The sequence below is a fragment of the Brachyistius frenatus genome, unplaced genomic scaffold (genome assembly GCF_029030835.1).
Source record: "Brachyistius frenatus isolate BFR_SWC_R1_liver_20210118 unplaced genomic scaffold, ASM2903083v1 Contig_124, whole genome shotgun sequence".
NCBI classification, from domain to species: Eukaryota; Metazoa; Chordata; class Actinopteri; family Embiotocidae; genus Brachyistius; species Brachyistius frenatus.
This window is the reverse complement of record NW_027210723.1, coordinates 323,814-344,690: the sequence shown is the minus strand read 5'-3', so window position 1 is coordinate 344,690 and position 20,877 is coordinate 323,814. Positions and strand designations below refer to the sequence as shown.

General features: G+C 40.0%; 1 protein-coding gene across 1 annotated transcript; it reads left to right on the top strand.

The window, feature by feature from the left end:
• The first annotated feature begins 999 nt into the window (after positions 1-999).
• On the top strand, positions 1,000-16,448 carry LOC138629970 (collagen alpha-1(IX) chain). The gene is made up of 26 exons (XM_069714017.1): positions 1,000-1,192; positions 2,275-2,398; positions 3,426-3,819; positions 3,922-3,999; positions 4,094-4,189; positions 4,286-4,339; positions 7,502-7,555; positions 7,654-7,707; positions 7,790-7,843; positions 7,980-8,033; positions 8,119-8,172; positions 8,253-8,306; positions 8,680-8,733; positions 8,870-8,914; positions 9,005-9,058; positions 9,153-9,206; positions 9,298-9,351; positions 9,494-9,565; positions 9,645-9,680; positions 11,560-11,604; positions 11,698-11,730; positions 12,563-12,709; positions 13,189-13,365; positions 14,061-14,151; positions 15,455-15,532; positions 15,831-16,448. The coding sequence occupies exons 1-26, from the start codon at positions 1,114-1,116 to the stop codon at positions 16,031-16,033; spliced, it is 2,292 nt and encodes a 763-aa protein (XP_069570118.1). The 5' UTR covers positions 1,000-1,113; the 3' UTR covers positions 16,034-16,448.
• Positions 16,449-20,877: the final 4,429 nt, after the last annotated feature.

Sequence of the window (20,877 nt, the reverse complement as noted above, 5' to 3'; positions counted from 1 at the left end):
CTGTGACATACTACATGTTTCTCTCAGTGAGAGTGCAGATGGTAAAACGCTGTCTCGAATGAACATACACTAAAACCATGTAACTGTTTTTAAAGTGGTTGGAGACAAAGTTTCATCACAGCAGTCATCAAAAACATCTATTTAATCAGTTCACCAGTGAAAGTGTAAAGAAAAAAGCTCTGCGCAGTGAAATGCACCAAACCTCTTGAGAGTTGCTTTGAACAAAGTGTTGATAACTTAAAGTCTAGACTTATTCTTCAATATTACTGTTATTTCCTCCTTTCAGTTGCTTTAATCTGCTAAAAGTTCACCTGCATGTCCCAAATGTGATTACTCAGAGTAGCTTACTGTGCTATATTATAGTGACTGTGGGTCTGACTGGCCTATGAGAGGAGACAGATCCCCTGGGGACCAAAGGTGGAGTGGAGCTCAGGGGTCAGGCTTCTCTGAGACCCACAGCTTCTAGTTTGAATGGTCCTCCTGTTCAGCTCACACTTTGGCCCCGGGATGGCACTTTAGAGCGGGCTATATCCTCAAACCAGGAACTAGAAAAGATCCATCAGCAGGAGCCCTGGGATTTTATTTTTCAGGAATATGTGAGTAATTCAAATGTTCTCTGTATTTTTTGTCTATTTTCAAAGAATCAGACATTTTGTGAGGATAGTGGGAAATAATATAAATACAAGTTGCATATGACATGCGAGTTTAACTACTCCGATTTAATGCAACTTGAGAATGCTTGCATTGGTAAAACACTGGATACAGCTTTTGATTTAGAATTCTTACGATATTAGTAGGGATTTTGCATCAAAGAAATTAAACTATTTGATATTTAAAATGTTTTTATTTTTTAATTTTTTAAAACGGTTTTTGATTTGATTTTCCAGCAGGTTAAAGCATTAAATTTTTTCCTCTACTCTTTCTATAACTTAACATTAATGCTGAGACCTGTGTAGTTCTGAAAACAATTTGAATGACTAGCTACTTTTTGACAGTCTGAAGTATATTCATATATCATTGAATCTGCTATGATCTGATCTCAAATCTTGAATTAATGACTATTTAATTGCTGTTCTACAGGCACCTATAGCCCCTGACTTCAAATATTTGAAAATGCCAGCCTTCAAAGACATGCTAGTGTTTGCAGCACTCTTTTCCATCGTGGGAATGGCCCTGTGTCAAAACCTGCCAAGTAAGTTAGAATTTTTTAACCCTGAATTGAAGACTACAGCAGATTTTCAATGCATAATGATTCCTCTTCAGCAATTACATCCATATATTTTTGGCAGAACACTCCAAATAATACAAATATTTTTTTCACTGAGGCAAAACAAAGAAATATTTGTATAAAAACGTATTAATGATCATCCGATGTATCATACAAATTATGTGTTATGAACCCATTTTTTTCCTCGGGTTGAATTCTGTATTGCTGCACCATGACCAGCAGATGTCAGTGTTTGTCAGTTCATAGTTCGCTGTTTCTCCTTAATTGCTGTCAACCGTTTTGTATTTCCTGTTCTCGGAGTCAATGTGGACACTAAAAGGTCAGAAGGTCATCTGCGGGTTTAGCTGTGTACATAAACCTTTGAAGTCCTTCAGCTGAGTGTCCTTGTCACCATAAATGAACCAGTTAACACAAAGGTTTTTTTTCTTCCTCATGCTGTCCGGCCCACAGATAAAACTGTCAACCCAAATTGTATGAGCAACACCAAGCAATAATTTCAGTAGAAATGTTTTTTTTTAAAAAGCATACTACTGTTCTTTGTCATTTTAAAGTTGACTTTAATACGTAGACCTACTCACTGTATTGTATGGTAGTGAGATGCATTATGCCCAGTGAGAATTGAGAAAAGTTTCCCCTCTATATTGGCTCTTTTCACCAAAAATAGGATGGGCCACTGTTCTTTTTAAGCGCTCTTCTTCGCAGGTAATAATCTCTGTGATCAGAATCCTTCAGCAGCTTTCATCCACACATCCTCACAGGAAACACTTCAGCCATGCTGATCTCATTCAACCTGCAGCACAAAGCTTCCAGTGTTTAAAGTTTGGCAGCCAAATCCACCCATGAAAGGAAATAAACAGCCTCAACATACGAATGGGTTTACCTCATTGTACCTGTGGAGACATGGCATTTTTAAATGACCCTGAGTAATGCAGCTATCAAACAGAAGTCAGTGGTATCCACGCTGACATAAGCTTCAGAAGTAGTTGAGCGCCTTTTGATGCTGAATCAGTGTGACATCAAAGTGAGCTCAGTGTTTGTGTTGTGAGGTTTTGATCTACTGGAGGAGTTCCGTGTGCCTGAGTCGAGAGGAGTGAGGAGAGTGGATGGGTCTCAACCCGAGGCAGTGGCCTACCGCGTCAACCCCTCTATCCATCTACGCAGGACCATGAGGTACAATACTAGACTGTCTGAGTCCAGCTGGTCTCAGAGAGGCTGAAAAATTATGAAAAGGTCATTTAACTCCACCTAAACATCTTGTTTTGCTGATCTGTTGTTGTTTAACTTCTCACCTGACTGCACGAAAGTGAACTTCAGCACGTGTCAATACACTGTGGCATCACTGTCAGGTGCTGTGACAGGTGCGACAAGCACTCGTCTGATCATGTCTGGTTACATCCTTTAGGGACGCTGAATGTGGTCAGAGGTGAAACAGGCTTGAAGCTTTTAAGCTTCAGAGACTGGTGTTAAATTACTCTTTAAAGCATAACTTAACACTGGGCTGAAAAGCCGCGTTGCACCTGCGACAGCACCCAACAATGGGACAGGATCCTTGAGGACAGCTGTACATCACTGCAGGAAACTGATAGGTTAAAACAAAAACTTCTCATTTACAAGCTATAACAGCACAGACATTTCCAATGTGGCTTTAATGTCTAGAAAATACTTTTATTCATTTGCCATTTTTAGTTGTGAGAGGACAACACATGCAAATTAACTACTAACTTGATGTCAATGTTGATGTGAACCGTCCCCATACAAAAGACAGACTAACAAATAAGCAAGCACTTAAATTTAGAGACATTTACACTTAAAAGGAATAAACTAATTTCCTAACCTGAGGCTCTAAATATGTTGGAAGTGCAGGGATGTTTTTAGCCCTGCTCACTGTCTGGCAGTGTCTCTCTGTCCACTTTTGTGTCACTCTTGTTGTGTTCTCTTTCCAAGACAATAACTTTTGAGTTAAGTACTTTGTTCATACGGGATAAACATAGACGGGGTGGGTACAAATGTGGGTATTTAATCTGTTCCCAACTAGTATGCTAATGTAGAGTTTAAGCCTAAAATGAGGTTCTGTTTTTCCTTCTTCATGTCCTTATGAAATAAATCCCTCATGTTTTAACAAAAGCTTGTTGTTTTGTGAGGAAAAGTAGCCTGTTTGGAGTTACCCAGCTCTCTAAACCTCACTTTCATGCCACAGTGATATATATCCAGATGGACTTCCCTCCGACTACTCCGTCATTGCAACTTTTAAGGTGACCAAGGACACTGCCAAGAAGTCCTGGAACCTGTGGCAGGTCAGTGACCCTGAGGGACGAGAGCAGGTCGGCCTGCGTTTCCGGGGTGACACACACTCCTTAGACTTCTTCTACACCAGCCCCTATGGGAGCCAGATGCTGAGGACCTTCCACGGTGTGGAAAAGTTGTTTGATGGAGAGTGGCACAAGTTGGCGCTGAGTGTGAAGGGCAGCCGGGTGAAGCTGCTGATAGACTGTGAAGAAGTCAGTGTGAAGGTCATTAATGAGCCAAGACCAGTCATCCGTCAAGGCTACACCTCCATCGTCAAGCGAGCTGCTGGAGATCGCTCTCTATCTGTATGTTGACAGCTTCAAGTTTTATGATATTTCAATTTTAATTTTTTTTTTTTTTTTTATATACAGTTCTAACCAGTCATATCCTCTCCTGTTACTTCTCAGGTGGACCTCCAGCAGATGGAAGTGTCATGTGACCCAGAGCAGGCTTTTTCAGAGGGCTGCTGTGAGCTCTCCAACGTGGTGAGCCGCCTTTGATCTAACATTGTTGGGAGTCCCCTTTTAGAGATGTGTGTGGAGTTTCAAAATCATTCTGTGACCTGTCTGTCCACGGCAGTGTGGAGGGTACGCAGAGATCGGCCTGACAGCTGGACGACCGTCTTGCAAGTGTATGCACGGACAACCTGGCATTCAGGGCCCTCCGGGGCCGAAGGTGAGTGTATCTATATAGGGAACTGGCTGCACATACAAAATAAGTAAAAATTTCAATCTGTGTTGACACATTTTTTTATTCTGCATTATACTGCAGGGTCACAGTGGTCTTCCAGGAAAAGCTGGAGATCAAGGAAGACAAGGAAACTGGGTAAATAAATATGTAATGTCTCTTAGTCATGCAGACATCAATCCTTATCTCACGCTGGTTGAATGCAGGTTAACTTGATGTAGTCTCTGCATGAGCAGCATTTACTTCCTCCTGCTGCACAACAAAGAGTTAAATTGACTCGTGGGTGAGTGGCATTGTAAAACTTTCATTTGTGAGACAGCAGCGACGCTGTGGAAAATGGCAATAGAAGCACAACTGAGACACGACAGGATGGAAACAGATCTGGAAGCAGAAGCGCTTAGCGATAGTAAACACTGGGGCTCCTTTTATAGTTTGAAAACCCATGTCCGCTTTGCAAAAATTTAGGAAGAATCCAAGATAAACACGAACCAACACGGATGTGACAATAAATTTGTTTTTGTAGCTCTGAAATAGCCATTTGCATCTTAAAACAGGCCCTGCTAGTTTAGAATATAGGATTTAACCCAAACTGGCACCAGATCACAGCTAATGGTTTTGCTTTTCCATTTGGAAGAAACTTTGCAAATGTAATGAATCCCACACACACGAAAACCAGGCAGTTGAGCAATAACCATACCCTCTAAGTGTCTGGTAATCAGTGCCATTATTGTGTGTTACTATTTTGTGAAATTTGTGTCCTTAATGTTTTTTTTTTATTTGTATGGTTAGTGCTGATTAATTTAAAACAGAAAGACCAAATCGAGAGGAGAAACGAGGACAGGTCTGAGAAAATTGTAAAGCCAGTATTTTGCTGAAGGAGCCCGTTATACATGCATCAGTGAATGAAAAATACTCTCACATTTGTATCCTTCGGAGGGCTGCAGATGTGATTATTTCCACTTTGAATTTATGACTTGTTAATGTCTTTGATGCTCAGCAGACACTGTCATTGGCGCAGGTCTAAAGACAATGCAGAGAACATGTGTTTAAAGAAGGAGGATATTTTTTTAATACACGTGTGATGGCCTGGCATTTGACGTGCCCTTTGCACTCAAAGAAATCCCCCATGCTGCCTGAGCAAACACATGTAGGCCTGTAGACCGACGCACACTCAGAGCACATTTCCAGAAACTGTACATGCTACATATTCATGTCATGCATTGCAGCCGTGGCTCATCTGGGAGCTAACATCTGCCTTGTGTAACTGGTTAGAGTTTTGACTTCCTGCCAAAATGAATCACAGAGCCCCAACTTGTTTATCTCCTTCCCCGCTGGCATCCAACGAGGGCATTTCCTGGCACAGATACAGGAACTACCCATCTCAAGTGGTGGGTGGTCCATCTCTCGTCCAGAGCTATACTGCCTCAGAAATGTCGTAAAGTTCACGGTCATGCCTCTCGCCGTACTGTCGGCCATCTCTGAGGTTAACCTCCGCCCCGCTGACTCTGCTTAGAAACAGTGTTAGGTGAGATGGTCAAATAAACGGACAAGACAAAGGCATCCCGGCCGTGTTTGATGTGTTTGTTGACTCAGCATAATGCAGCCAATTGGAAAACACGTTTCCTTTGACTACTGTAAAGGTCAGCATCTGTGCAAACAACACTGATCCGTGTTGTGTGTACGTATGACTAATGTTTTCTACACTTTGCTTGTCTATATTTTCCACAAATGTGACTAATACAAGTGGGACTGAAATTTATACCACGTTCACATTTTAAACTTAATCATCCTCATTTTGACATCTCAATATCAAAGGAATGTCTTCTAGATGAAAAGCTCGATACAGCTCTCGTAAATATAAAAAGGAAAAGGGATAGCGAGCTTAGCATAAGCAAGCTGTCTGTTTCTGTCCAAAGTTCAAACATAGCCTCATTTTAAAGGAAATTTGTCATTTTGGGGAACATGCTCGCTCACTTTGTTTTTATGTCGTTGTGCCGAGAACAAGAGGTATTATGTTTTCAGGTTGTCCGCCCGTCCCAAACTCATCAATATCTCAGAAACACCTTGAGGAAATTTCTCAAAATTTTGCGCAAGCCGTCACTTAAACTCAAAACTGAATTTATTAGATTTTGGTGGCCAATGGTTAAAAGGTCACTGTGACCTCACAATACATGCTTGTGGCCATACCTGGTCGTAAACTGAATTGCTGACACTAATCTTTGGTGTCCACCTTGAATCTGTGGTTACTGTACAGATCTTATGTGCTGTTGGGTTGACGATGTGTGTGTTTTAGAATTTGTTGCTCCTTTGCAGCAACATCTATATTTGAAGCATTGTCTACTGTCATGGCTCCAACTTTGTGTTCTATCAGAATCAACTTTACTAGCTAATAAATACCTTCAAAGTCTACACTACATATATTTTATTTGTCTGGACAGACATTGATGTAAATTTAAACTTAACTGGTTGGCAGAGGCAGACAAAGACAAAGTGATGATTCCAGTTTTAATCAAATTAAAAGATTTACACCAGTCTGTCAGATAAATATGAAGCTACAGTGACCAGCTGTGTCATTAGTTTCTCGTAAAGAGTGGAAAAGGGAAGCAGCCATTGTACAAAGTCCAAACTCCGTCGAAAGGTAATATAAGAAAAGCTCTTCATCATTTGCCTTGGAATATTGAAATTATCATTTATTGTGCCGCTAATAGTGTAAAAGTGTTTTTTTTCTCCCCACTGAAAACCAATTCCACCAATTGTAGTGGCATATCAATAATGTAAGTGAAGTGGAAGAAAAAAAACAACAACCTCTAAGCACCTCTAAATAAAACATCATATTTATTCATTTTGTACATTTTTTTTACTGGATGATTTCTGGACTTTGTGCAGTTAGTTCCTGCAATGTTGTTTACACAAATTTTTACAGTCACATTTTGGTTGAATAGTGAACTGAAGAGGCAGTGGATTTTGTTACATTTGAATAGAAGAGTCTTCATGCAAACCTAAGCTAACGTCTCCTGGTCTGAGGCATTAGACTGCATCTAACTCATAATGAGAAATTTAAAGTGTTTTCTCCAAAAGGTTGAAATATTCCTCTTAAAAGTTTCTCTTTCTTTATTAACTGTCTTTCTTACCACAGTATCTGTTGTATCCAGAGTTCAATTTCCCAGATGGGATAAAAGTTTCTCACAGTGGAAACAATCACTAACATACAGATGTTAGACTTTCAGGCTGGTCGATTCACAAACAAACAGCTGCAGTGAACGAAGTCATGTTCGTGATTAAGGCCAACATGTCTTGCAGGGGATTCGGGGGAACACAGGAGACTACGGCAACACTGGCGAACCAGGTCTGAAGGTGAGATCTGTCTTCAAAAGCTTCGATCATGGTTACGCTTCAGTCTGAACCGTTCTCAAAATTCATTAATGACACCTCACACACACACACGTCCTAAGGGCGAAGAAGGAATCAAAGGCGAGAAAGGAATGAGAGGACCCTGGGGCCAAGAGGTAATTAATCACTCGGATGCATCATTTTCTTTACCTTGAGATGTTACACATTATGTGTATTCATGAGATGTTGTGTTAACAGGGAGACAGAGGTCCTCAGGGGCTGAAAGGATTAAAAGGGGCAGGGGGCTTCAAGGTAAACTCCTCTGCTGGGTTCAGGCTCTAATTGGATCTGGCAGTCAGTTAATGAAGTTACAAACTTGTTGTTATAGTCGTATAAATTTAATGATCACGCCGATGATTTAATCTTGACATTTTGACTGTAATTAAAGGGAGTTTGGGGACCACCTGGAGACATCGGAGAGACTGGAAAACTTGGGAAAGTTGTAAGTTAACCTTTTTGACAGTGGAAAACGTTTTTCCAAGTGATTATGCAATTACCGTCTTACTAACATTTTGGCCTCCTTGAAGGGTGCTAAAGGCAACAAAGGATACGAAGGGATTCCTGGGTTTCAAGGAGTTAAGGTATTTGTGTTTCCTCTCCATTTATCCAATTTTTTTTCACCTGTTATATCATCTAAAACCATCATGCTTTTATTTTTTAGGGTGAAAGAGGGACTACTGGTTCAGTGGGGCGATCTGGTCCCAGCGGAAAGCAGGTGGGATTCCCCGTTTCAGAATTTTTTAAAGGACACTTTTAATTCTTTGTCCACTACCTTCGAAATCCCCTCATGTGAGCGTGAAGAACCAGTAAATAATTTTAAATGAGGTAAAACAATGGAATAGAACTGTTTTTGGCTTGTGTGCCATCTCCATAAACAACATTAGTCCGTGTGGCTGGTTTTTGGCTGAGATCTGAAAGCCTGAACTATATCAACATAAGCTGTTTAGTCACTGAGAGAAGAGCCTCAACCGCAGCGATAACCTACATGATTGTATATGAAGGAAGGCTCCATGGTTCTCCATGTTGTTTATTGAAAGAAATATTCAGAAAAATCTTGATCTATGTTGCTTCACATGATGATTTGACAGGGAATTGTCGGAGATCCTGGAGAAAGGGGAACTCCCGGAGAGAAGGGGAAGCCTGTGAGTGTCATAATTTTATCACAATGAGTTGTTGTTTTTTGTGTTTGATTTGGAGTATATAAAATCTTATATAAATTATTCAAAAATGTTTGATTTTTGATTAGCATGTTTTTTTATCTGAACATGGGAAAACTAGGGAATCCAAGGACCTGTGGGCAGAGCTGGTACCATTGGACAGAAGGTAATTCACTGTCGCCTCACACCTGAGTGCCCACCTACACTCCCAAAATAATCTGTGTTTTATAATAACAATAATAATAATTTTCCACAGGGCATTATTGGAGATCCGGGTCTATCTGGCAGAGATGGTGATCCAGGAATAGAGGTATTATTATCTGTGTATAAGGAGATATTTATGTTGTATTTTAGAAGCAGTGCTGTTATATCATTATACTGTAAATGTGATCTCTTCCTTACAGGCTTATCAAGGACCACAAGGCCCCAGTGGAAAACTTGGACAAAGTGGAACCAAAGTAATTCACTGATCTTGTTTGCTTTTGTAAATACATGTAAAATTTAGCTGTTTTTGGCAGATTAATTTGTGGCCCTTCGTGTCTTTTACAGGGGGAAAACGGCCCACCGGGGCCAGCAGGAGAAATGGGTCCCCAAGGCCAAACTGTATGTCGCATTTTCAGGCATTTCAATTACCCAAGAACAGCACATAATGCATTTTGTTTGTAAAGTAGTTTGCCATCTTAAAAGGAAATGACAAAGAATAAAGCAGTCCCTCAGGTTGGTTAATAAATGTTTCATTCTCAAGGGCCCCAGAGGTTACAAGGGTTCTGCAGGGAAGCCAGGAAGACCTGGATTTATAGGCCCACCTGGACCTACTGTAAGTGCGCCACATGAATTTAACTCTTCCAAACACTACTATTTTCTTCAAGCTATTAAACCATGTCATCTCTTTACAGGGACACGTGGGTGTGCCTGGAAAACCAGGGCCCAAGGTAATACATCCTCATCCATTACCCACTGGAGATATAAAATGAGGGAAAACTTACAGTGTAATGGGACAATTACTGTGGCTATTCAGGAATTATTTGCTGGGCCAAATAGCCACATCGAATTTCAGATTTTCAAGACTTCTCTAGTTTGGAGAGAAACCTTGTATTTAGTCAACAACTAAAGGTCCAATGAAATAATGGACACCCTTCTTAATTATATCACCAAAACCCTTCCTTACATATCTGTTCACTAATGGAACATACACGTTGATAAGGTTTGATCATCATATTGTTTCTCAGCAAGCTCATCATAAACTGTTATGAAGAGGTACAAAAATCAAGATTAGAGGCTGCCCTTCGGGGCATGTTGGCTCCCCGTTTCCTATTCCCCCCCATCTGGACGGGGAGGTCACAACAAGTGCTAAACTCCCCCTCAGGACCTGCTCTGGATGTTTACAGAACATCCCACGCCAATGAAATATACAGATATTCCAGCAGAAACCACTTTTCAGCTGTTTATGTTGCTGTGGTGTGCTGTACACCAAACAAATCAGATTAAAAGGAACCCACATTTGGAGCAAAGAGCTGACACTGCTCTGTTTTCATATAATTATTATAGAAAAATAGACAAATGAATGTCATTTAACACAATGGGGTATGTTAAAAAGTGTCTACATTTGTGAACTACTATAACAGACACATAACTACAAACAGAAAGTCTGAAAATGAAATCAATCATCAGAAAATATGATGATATGATCTTTCAAAGATGGAAAAGCATTAAAAAAATTAAAAAATAACAGGTTTTTAAAGTGATACATTGTCCCCTAGCGAGCAGTGAAATGATCAGTCAGGAAGTGGACAAAACATTGTAGGTGGAAATAATGACAGCAAAAATAGACATAAGAGTGCATGTTTAATGTTAACCCACTGAAATATTTCATAGACCTCTCATTGGTTAGGTTTGATGAACACGGAGTAGATATCAGGGCGACACTGACCCCACAATTTGACATCCTGCTCTTCATCAGGTTTAGCTTAAAAGTTCTAAATATACGCCCTAACGGCCGTGTGCATGGATAGCTGCATAAACCATGAACGTCTCGTAGTTCAGGTTTGTACTACTTGCTGGAGTTTGCTTGGAGAACATTGTCCAGTGTTACACATCATTAGACAAAAAAAAAAAGGGACAAAAAAAACCTAAACACAAATAGAGTAAAAAACATCCAATCCAAATGCAGAATCTTCTTCACAGTATTATCATGCAGTCATATGCTACTCACGAGCAGGAAATAGACATAATCAAAAATCACCTTTTTAATTTATGTCACAATTTTGTTAGCAAACAATTGCTTTATTTATTTCTCCAGCAACATTGTACTTGACTTGGAGTCTAATTTGTGTCCACCTGAAGAAGGTAATTCTCACTTTTAGCTCTGTTCTTTGTTCTTTACCAACTCTAAATCTCTGTCTCTTTAGCGGCTAAATGCATCACAGTTTTCAAGATACTTGCTAACAGCATGTATCTTCTTTTTGATGCAGAGCAGTTAGTGCACAGTAGGGTTTATACTGCTGCAGCAAAAAACAACTGTACGAGTGTAGTGAGACTGTAAAATTTCAGGCTGGACGGTAAAACAATGAGCTGAATTTCAATGTAAAGCCAACAGAGCTGCAGATAAGTGTTAATTCTCGGTGGGTTCATCGCTATAAGTGATTGCTTTCATTGTAATTTCTTTGATTGTTATTATGAAAAAAAAAATGGTAGTGTATTTTCATTAGATGGATGTTCTTGTTCATGAGGGAATGAGCAGCACACCTGTGAAATTCAAATTCTGGCAAGCTTCTTGACTTTGTTTATTTTTCATTTGCCTCATTTGTACAGGGTGACATGGGAATCCAGGGAATTAAAGGAGTCAAAGGTGCACAGGTACTGCCTTAAATGTTTCATCCTGTCTGCTTGCCATTACGTCCGGTATATTAATTTTCCTTAACATCAATTTGCTTTTTTTTTCTCTTAAAGGCAGAAAAAGGAGTTAAAGGACCAAAAGGAAAGGTGAGCTGTGATTCAGTCGGCAGATTCAATGCAAAAGTGTGTTTTTGTTAATAGAGGGTATTACTAACATTTGGTAACCTCTTTGCACTTCATTGAAGGAACATGTATGGCCTGAGTTAAATAGTTTAATGGCAGATGTGTTGCCAGAATAGATGGGCCGTTACTCACCTTCAACCAAATCCTCTGATTTTACAGAGATAAATCAAAACATGTTGACTGTGGCTGGTTGGTTCACTGAGGAGAGCAGTCATGCAGGTGTGGTGCTTATTTCTGCGAGTATGCCGGTTTGAAAATCCTCCATTCGTCATATTCTCCGTTTGCAAACCAAATAAGCTGAAAAGTTGAATATGAATCCATCAAATAACATTCCAAACATATTTAAAGCATCTGTAGATGCAATAAGACCAGTGACGCCCACAACTGCACCTAAATGAATCTTGCACATTTCTCAGGTGGTCTCTGCCAGATTTTACTTTTGTTATGAAACCTACATGAAAAATTCCCACTTTGTTTGTACATTCAGATTTAATACTTCCATAGCAGGTTTCCTGATTTCCAATATTAAATTTGTCATTTTATTCTGTTCACACTTTTTTTAAACATACATGTTTTCTAATATAATTTTACTTGCTATTTTACAAGCTACATTATATGGCTGTGTTAGTTACTGTGTTTTATTACTACTATCAACATGACATAAAAGGCATTTTAAGCAGTGACTGCTCTCCATAAAGTTTGTATCCATGCAAAAGTGATTACATGTTGTGGTGTGATGGATGCACTTACTCTGTCCTGCATCCCGTCCTGCTGATGTTGTTAACATGCTCTGTAGGTTGGAGACAGGGGTGGACAGGGTCCTCAGGGAGGACGGGGGAAGCGCGGCCCTGGAGGCCCACCTGGACGTTCAGGCCCTGTTGGAGTCAAGGGGGTTCGGGGTGAAGGAGGACCAGATGGCTTTCAGGGGCCCCCGGGTCCACCCGTGAGTAAAATACAGGCCTTTGAATCTGTTTTTTTTTTCAGCTGATACCTAAAACAGTACAGTGCTTATAGTATGAAGACAAACTTTATGTATTCAGCACTAACTGAATAAAAAGCTCTTCAGTCTATTGTAAATGGCACTTCATCTGTCTGCACATGGCAGCACAGAAACAGCAGAGTAATCATTTGCTCGAGTAGTTACTGACTGGCACGCGCAGTGTTTGGTAACAACTTTGGTGTCAAGAACACATTTAAACAGTTTCTCATTAGCCTGTAGTTTGTAGTGAGTCACAGCAAGAGTTTCATTTAGTGTGGCTATAAATCCATAATGAGCCTCAGGAAATATTGCTGGCTTTGTTCGCTGCATTTCCTTAGAAAGGCAGCCATTGCTCCAGCAGACGCTGTCCTCTAATATTCCATATACATGTCCCACAGTTGGGTTGCGTCCAGTGATGGATGTGGTAATTATTTCTCACACAGGGCCCGACACTCCCCGCTCAACACGTGATCGAGGTCTGTAAGAAAGTGGTCCTGGAGCAGATGTCCACCTTTGCCAACTCAGTGAAGAGGACGTGCGCTGCAGTTTGTCCTCTCTATGGGGACGTTCCCATGGGTGCCCCCGGTCCCCCTGGACAGAAAGGACCCCCCGGACCTCCTGTGAGTTTTTACAGTTTACGTGTTTGTTGATCAACACGTATCAGCCTGCACTCAAGGAACATTTTCTTCACTGCTTTATGTGTCACTTCCCCTCCTGCAGACATTCAACTGAGACACAGTGCAGTGCAGCGCGGTACCTTCTCCATACATTGTTAATTTCTGTCTTCCTGGCTGAGTAAAAATGCAAACACATTGCGAGGGTCTGGACCGGACTAAAAGAGCTGAAGTATTTGGCAGAAAAGCTCGGAATGAAAACATTACGATTTTCCACGTCTGGATGAGGACAAATAAGGAGTCACAGACCAGACACTTGGTCTGTGTTGAACGGTTTTTGGAGAGTATCAAAGCTGTCCTTGGATTAGAAAGCCTTTTCCACATTATTACCCAGTGTAAAATCAATTCATGTTCCACAATTTCTAATGACAATGAGTCTCAGGCTGATAATAGAGCCACGACTACATAGAAATATTCCACTATATTCGATTATGGTCGGTAGGCCTGACGTTCTGGCGTTTAATGCTAAGTGACACTCAGGTTCTCCCATCAGACTATTGAATAATCGGGAAAATAAATCTCTGTACAAAGCTTGACCTGACTTGAAAACAACACCCGAGAAAAAAATAAGACATTGTAAGGTTTATACTGGGAACACACAAGAGATGAACAATATGTTTTCCTGTGGATGATGTTGTCAGGGGGACCCTGGTAATGATGGTGCTGACGGAGAAGTGGGCCTACCGGGATTCTACGGAGAAGCTGGAGAACTGGGCCGAAAAGGAGAAACAGGTGTGGAAAACAAGACTGATAGATGACGTTTATGAATACAATGTGATTAACACCAAAACTAAAACTCACCAGGGTTTCTTTTCAGGAAGAACCATTGCTGGAACAACAAAATGAGATGCTTTACTTCAACTTGCATGATGTAATTTTTTTTTTGGCAATGTAGGAGCTCTACTACGAGAAAATGAATCTTAACAAAAAAACACCTGACAAAAAAAGCATTGAGCCTGGAGTGCCAGCTATCACATATTACTACAACAGCTAGAATTCTCCTAACACATCAACAATACACTTTATTATATCCTGATAAAGTTGAGATGGTAATAGTCTTTAACAAGAAGAAACATTACTGTATCTTAACTGCTTTTAGCTCTGTTTTTGGCTCCACTACGTTCAACAGCTAGTTGCTAAATGTCTGTCTGCTATATAGCACGTAGCGTACAGTGGGCTTTTACACATTTTTCACAGCACACAGCTGCCTTGTTTTGATCTATTTTAAATATCTAAAATATTTGATCTCAGTAAATAAATTAAAAATAAGATGCATCTTTTAGTAAAAAAAGTCCAGCAAAATCTGTATTGTGCCCTTTTAAGTTTAATTTCCTTTCATGATCAGTTTACTTTTATGAGGACTACTACTTAGCCTGTGAAAATACTGTAGGTCTTGTGAGTCTGAGAAAGTCAGAGGAAAATAATTGTGGTAATGTCATCAGCAGTTGTGTCGGCCTAAGCATTGACATTCTGAATTTTTAACAGGAAAGCATTAACCTGATTTCCAAACTTGAGGCGTGACGTTAGTTTTATATTGATTTACATTTGAACATCTTCATTTAGAGTACTGCTGGGTAGATGTTGTTGAGTAAAAGTAAAAAAATTCCCCCTGAAATGAAGTAAAAGTACATACAGTATATGTAACTAAGATACGTTCCTCCACTGGAAAAAACACGTGACTGCCTTTCATCATGAACCGTGCTATATGAAACTATTGAATCAAATACTGTACAGAGTTTGAAACCTTGTCGATCAACATATACATTCTTGGCTCTAATTTACGGTTTGAGGCTTGTGATGTCACAGTCAGACCACATTCCAGTGCCAGGCCAATGAAATCGAAGGATATTTACAAGGTGTTGTTAACATTTACTTAACAATGACCTCAGTAACACACATGGTCTTTAATCAACTTGAACAACTTGTTCTCGAGCAGATCTCACTCCGGTGGGAATAACATTTGTCGGCCTGTCTGCTGTCATACTTGCTAAGAGGTCATTGTGTGTCTGTGTGTCGATGTGTGTGTGGATTGCAGGTAACGGAGGAGAGAAAGGTGATAAAGGAGGCAAGGGTTATGGCCTACCTGGCCACACTGGAGATCACGGACCAAAGGGTAATTTTGAATACTTCATGTTTGATGATTCGGGTAAAATGAGGTAATAATGGATGTCCATCATCTGTGCCTGTGCATCATTTTACAAACCGTATTCAGCTGAGTCTGAGCTTCTAAATCCCAGGGATCGGAGGAGGGGGGGGGGGGTTAGAGTGAGAGGGGTGTGTTGTTTGCCAAAAAAGAAATAATTTTTCTCTGGAAATACTCTCTTCTCTGAGTCTTTGAAAACAGCTTTACTCAGCTACATGAGCAGACTGCGAGGACTGAAGACTAAACAACATTTTTGCCTCAATCACAGGCCAGCGTGGACGTCTTGGCAGAGTCTTTAACGGCCAGCCTGGGAAGCAGGGGGAGAGGGGACACGTGGGCCGGCCTGGACTCAGGGGCCACCCAGGTCTCAGAGGATCTCCAGGTGTGTGTGTCACCTCTGGGTGTGCTCAGCTGAATTCCACCAGAGGGACGCCTCAGCCAGCACCGCGGAGGTTGAGGAATCGCCCGTAGAGTAAAAGAGAGGCTGTGTGGACGGTGAATTGAATATTGAGGTTAAAGGAGTAAAACAATTCTTTTTGTTAATATGTGTTTGTTCAAATCCATTTAAATTTCCGTGTAAATATGCAAATCAAACCGGAACTGAACTACTGGGAACAAAAGTTACCAAAGACAACACGCATTTGATTTGGGTCAGAGTGGTAACAAAATATATTTGTATAAAAAGACCATCTTCATTTGATAGTTCTATTTAAACTGATTTCACAAGTCTAAAATGTCTTTAAACGTCTGTTCTTTATAATAAAAATCCAAAAATGATATTAAAGTTTTTTTAAGAGAGTGCGTCATCCCGAATGCAACAACAACGAAATGTTTGAAGACCATGAATATGACTTATATAACACCCATTATAATGCAAGTCTTAAGTGAAGGGAAAATTGAAAAAATTATTCAAAACTATCAAGAGGATTACAGCTCAAAGTTGTCTTTTTTTATATATATATATATATATATATATATATATATATATATATATATATATATATAATTTGCAGCCATTCAGTTAAAGTATACATGTTTTGAAAGTTATTGATTTTTAATGAGAAATTTCATCGTAACCTGGATGTACAGATAAAACTAATAATCATGTTAAATCCTCTAAATGTAGGAAACTTCCAGTTTTGGTGCTCCCCATGTTGAAGTATAAATAGACACTATGGCGGACAACAATGCATGCTGCTTCTTGTCCAAAGCTTCCAGGAACAGATCTAGACTATTAGTTGATCTCAGTGTAAAGACCAAACTCTCTTCATTCATCAGCACTGGAAAGGCTGGAAAACATTGTATAAATGTGTCTCTGTTAATATGATCAGAATTTAATCCATTCAGAAGTTTAGAAGAGTCACGTTTGCAAAATATTTTCATAGTATTGATGTGTGCAGTGAGCCATCAGTGTGCTGCTGTCTGGGTCAGATAATGTAATACTAACTTTTGAATAACTTTTAAGGTGTATGTATCTGAATGAGTGGGGCATCATCTTAGAAGACAGTGTTGAGTTTTCTTCCCTCTAGGAGTTCCGCAGTACCACAAGGATACCCTGCCTGATTTCTTTTCATACTGTTAGACCCTGATACCACGGGTCTTAGATGAGTTAGGTGTCTAAATACGTTCTGTCTGACTCACCGGATGTAGATTGTTGATATAAACCTGCCATTGGCCGATTATTTGTGTCGACATTCTCCTTCTCTTCCGCTCTCAGTGTGTTCGCGTTTTCAGATTCGCTGTCACAACAGGGATTTTGACAACAACTTCCTCCGAGCCGCATGCAGCACACTGAAATTGGCAGATTTTGACAAAGATTTTAATCATACAGGCCTGTCCGGTTCTTTTCTGTGTTCTGCGGGGATTTTGCCTTTTTGATGCCAGGCCTCACCTCTCCACGAGAAAATGTTCCACCAAAACAAGTTCCCCCCCTCAACACGATTATGATCGGTTTCAAGTATTATAAACAAGCCAGTGTGTCTTTTCCTCTATACGAGAATGATATACGGATGCAGCCAGACCAATCTCTACCGCTGGCTTGGCGTGCTGGGGAATGGTCTGGCTGTGTGAGACTTAGAGTACCTTGAAGCTTTTTTATTTTACAAACGTACAATTCAAATGGAAGTTTTGGAAATCCAATCTATAATTTGCTTTAAAGTCTCAGTTATGTTTCACGGGACTACAGATTATACATTTTGCTTTCAACAGAAAGTTAATGACCTTCAACCTGCAAATAGCTGCTGTCGAAATGAGAACAAACCAGGACACAAACACCAGAATCGACAGAGCCACCATGTTTCAGACACAGTGACTCTGTAGATTCTGTTGTAGCATTCTTGCTTCATAGCAGCAGAGCTGGTTTGAATCCTGGCCTGTGTGGACTTTCCAGCTAAAAAAAAAAAACTCCTGGTCAAGTGGAAAGAAGACTCGTAATTGCTTGAGATGCTGCTCTTTTCTCTCTGCATTAGCTGTGAAAGGGGCCGACGCCCTGTCTTCTGCCTGCTTTGTCAATGTATGTTGGGAAAGGCTCCAGCAATCATGCGGATCAGAAAGGACTTAATGACTTGACAAATATAATTATTGCTTCCCACAGCCCAAATCTAATGAAGAGACACTTGTAAAAGAAGAAACACTCTGCGTGTGGCTCCATTCACTGTCTTTCCTGGCTCATGTTTGTTTCCTCTGAGAATCCCCTGTGTGACTGCAGCATCATGTGTGCCATGCTGCTCCGTTTTGTTCCATCAAAGGATGCTATGGCCACCTCTGTCATGGAAACTATTACTAATCCACGTTTATCCTCTAAATTTTCTTTCTGGGCTCCACCATTTGCTTCAGACATGCTTGCTATTTGTCTCTGCGGCGAACCAGACAAGCGATCATGATAAATACTAGTTACTGCTTGTGAGCTGATTAAAACGACCCTGTACAGTTGAGCTTCAAAGTGATGGCACCGAATCAGAAGCTATTACAGTGAGGCTTTATGTTGTCCTCAGGCAGTTATTTAAAAGTTTCAGAGCGACTGCCAGGCACTATAAATGTTCACTAATATAAGTAAGAAGCCAAATGTGTTATTGTGATTTAAAGATGTGAAAATGAGCAGAGTGCTGATGCTGTGAAATCAAACCCTAGATTTAATTAATTATAGTGACAACTTTTTACCACATTCACACATTATAACATATTAGCAGAACGAGGTGGTGCTGGATGGGCAGATGAAATAAAGTTTCTCTGGTTTCATTTGGATGTATCATTTTCTCATTTGTGCGCACCAATTGCATATTTGTTTCAGCCATTTGATTCATTTACTTTATTAACAGACTTCAAAGATTATGCTGTGACATTTTGTACAAAAAAAAAGGCTCCTCTGATGAGTATGAGGGAAAAAGAGGCCAATACAAGAAACAGTTTAAAGACCTTTATGTGGTGCCGTAGCTTGTAAATACAGTAACTTGCAGTTATGAATACCCAAATAGAAAAGCTTTTAGAGCATTTTTTTTTATCTGTTTTCTAAGATAATTGCTTAAACTTGTTGTCAAACTGAGTTTACAACATTTGTTGTCATCAGCTGTGAGGATTTCTGGGAGCATTCAAAGTCTTTTAACACCATGTCTCCCAATAGAGGTCAAATTGTTTGTGCTGACATGTACACATTTTAAAGCTTTGAATGTCAGGGTGCCAGTTTTATGCACTATTCACACACACAAAAAAATGTGGGATGCAGAAGCTAAATGCTCCTGGAACAACCTTGTGAACCTGAGAGGCTGTAATACTTGTTTATAAAACAAGAGCACTGAAATTCTGCAACACAAATTTTGTTTTTTTATATTAAATGTACGACTTTGTATTAAGGGGTCACGAGGGAAAAAGGTTGATGTGTACTCTCCCCCAGCTTTGTCGCTCCCAGTATTATAGACTCTGTACCACAGAGTCGGGAGCGACTTTAAGAGAGAGTGCATTTTTTGTAGCCACAATTACGCTTGAGATAATGTTCTGTGCAGATTAAATAGAGCTCATGCCTTGTTTGAATTAGATTGCACATGATAATAACAGCTCTATTGTTATGCTCAAGTAGTGGCCTCACTTAAATTACTTTGAAAAGGCAGAATTTGTGCAAACAAATCATTTGACTTGCTCCCACAAATGAATACAATTAATTAATTTTGACTAGTCAGCAAGTTTCAACCAAACTTTGCCCTATTACAAAACAGTTTAACTTCTTTATAACTGTGGAAAATCATTTTAATTACATAACAGATGACCACGTGATCCTTCTGATAAATGTTTAGGCTGCGTGTAGCAGTGAATACACAGATTTCCTGCCCTGTGCTTTCCTTCACGTGCGCCTCCTGTTGGTTACAAACCACAGATCAGGGTCTTTAGAGACAGCAGCCTACTCAGCATTGGAAAGTCTCGTCTCACCAGCAGGTTGGCCACTCCCAGGCTGCAAACACCAGCTTGGTATTTGCCTGTGTGATCCACCAGAGTGTGCTCAGGCTCAGGGTCAACAAGGCCGTCGTCATGAAATCACTGCTGCTCTGCGTAAGATGACGTTTCAGCGCTATTTGTCTGTGACATTTATATTTCATCACTGGACTGTTTGCTGATTATGTTTATCCTGCACATAATAGGCAGAAGGGTTGAAGATGTCTGCATATTTTCTTCTTAAGTAAAACTAAGAGTCATAAAAATTCTGCATTTAAAACTAAAGGCACATATTTTAACAAAAAAAAGTAATAAAATCAAGAGTTTTGCAATTATTACTGTTGATGCATGTAAGTAGCATGTTAATGTGTGTTAATGTTCCAGTTGGTCAAAGTGGAGCTCATTTGAATTATTTTCCATACTTAACTAGATGATTACATGTTTTGTAAACTCAAAATCATAGTTTGGGACAGTACTTGAATAGATGTACTTGAGTAAATTTTATCCGCTGGATATCATTTCACGAGGATTTCAGTGTGTTTTTTCAAACGTACAATAAGTAGATAGAATTCTCGTTAATGTAATGTAAATTAGAGTTTTTGGTCACATTTCTGACTTTTCATAGACACTATGACTTGCCTAACTCACATGTTTTGCAATCTTTTAGATGCCTTTAAAAAATTGTTAGTCTTATACTGTACTTTATGTCTCCTTTTCTGTATTTATGCATCACAGTCAGACACAGGAGCCTGTACATGTCTGCTTTCATTGTACAGTTTAGAAACGTGTTGCACTGTGCCTCTGTCAGGCTTTTTGGAACCTGCAAACACTGCGGCTGTTGTTAGGTGATGCAGAGCAGGCTGCCTCAGAGTACAAACATGATCAAACTTGTT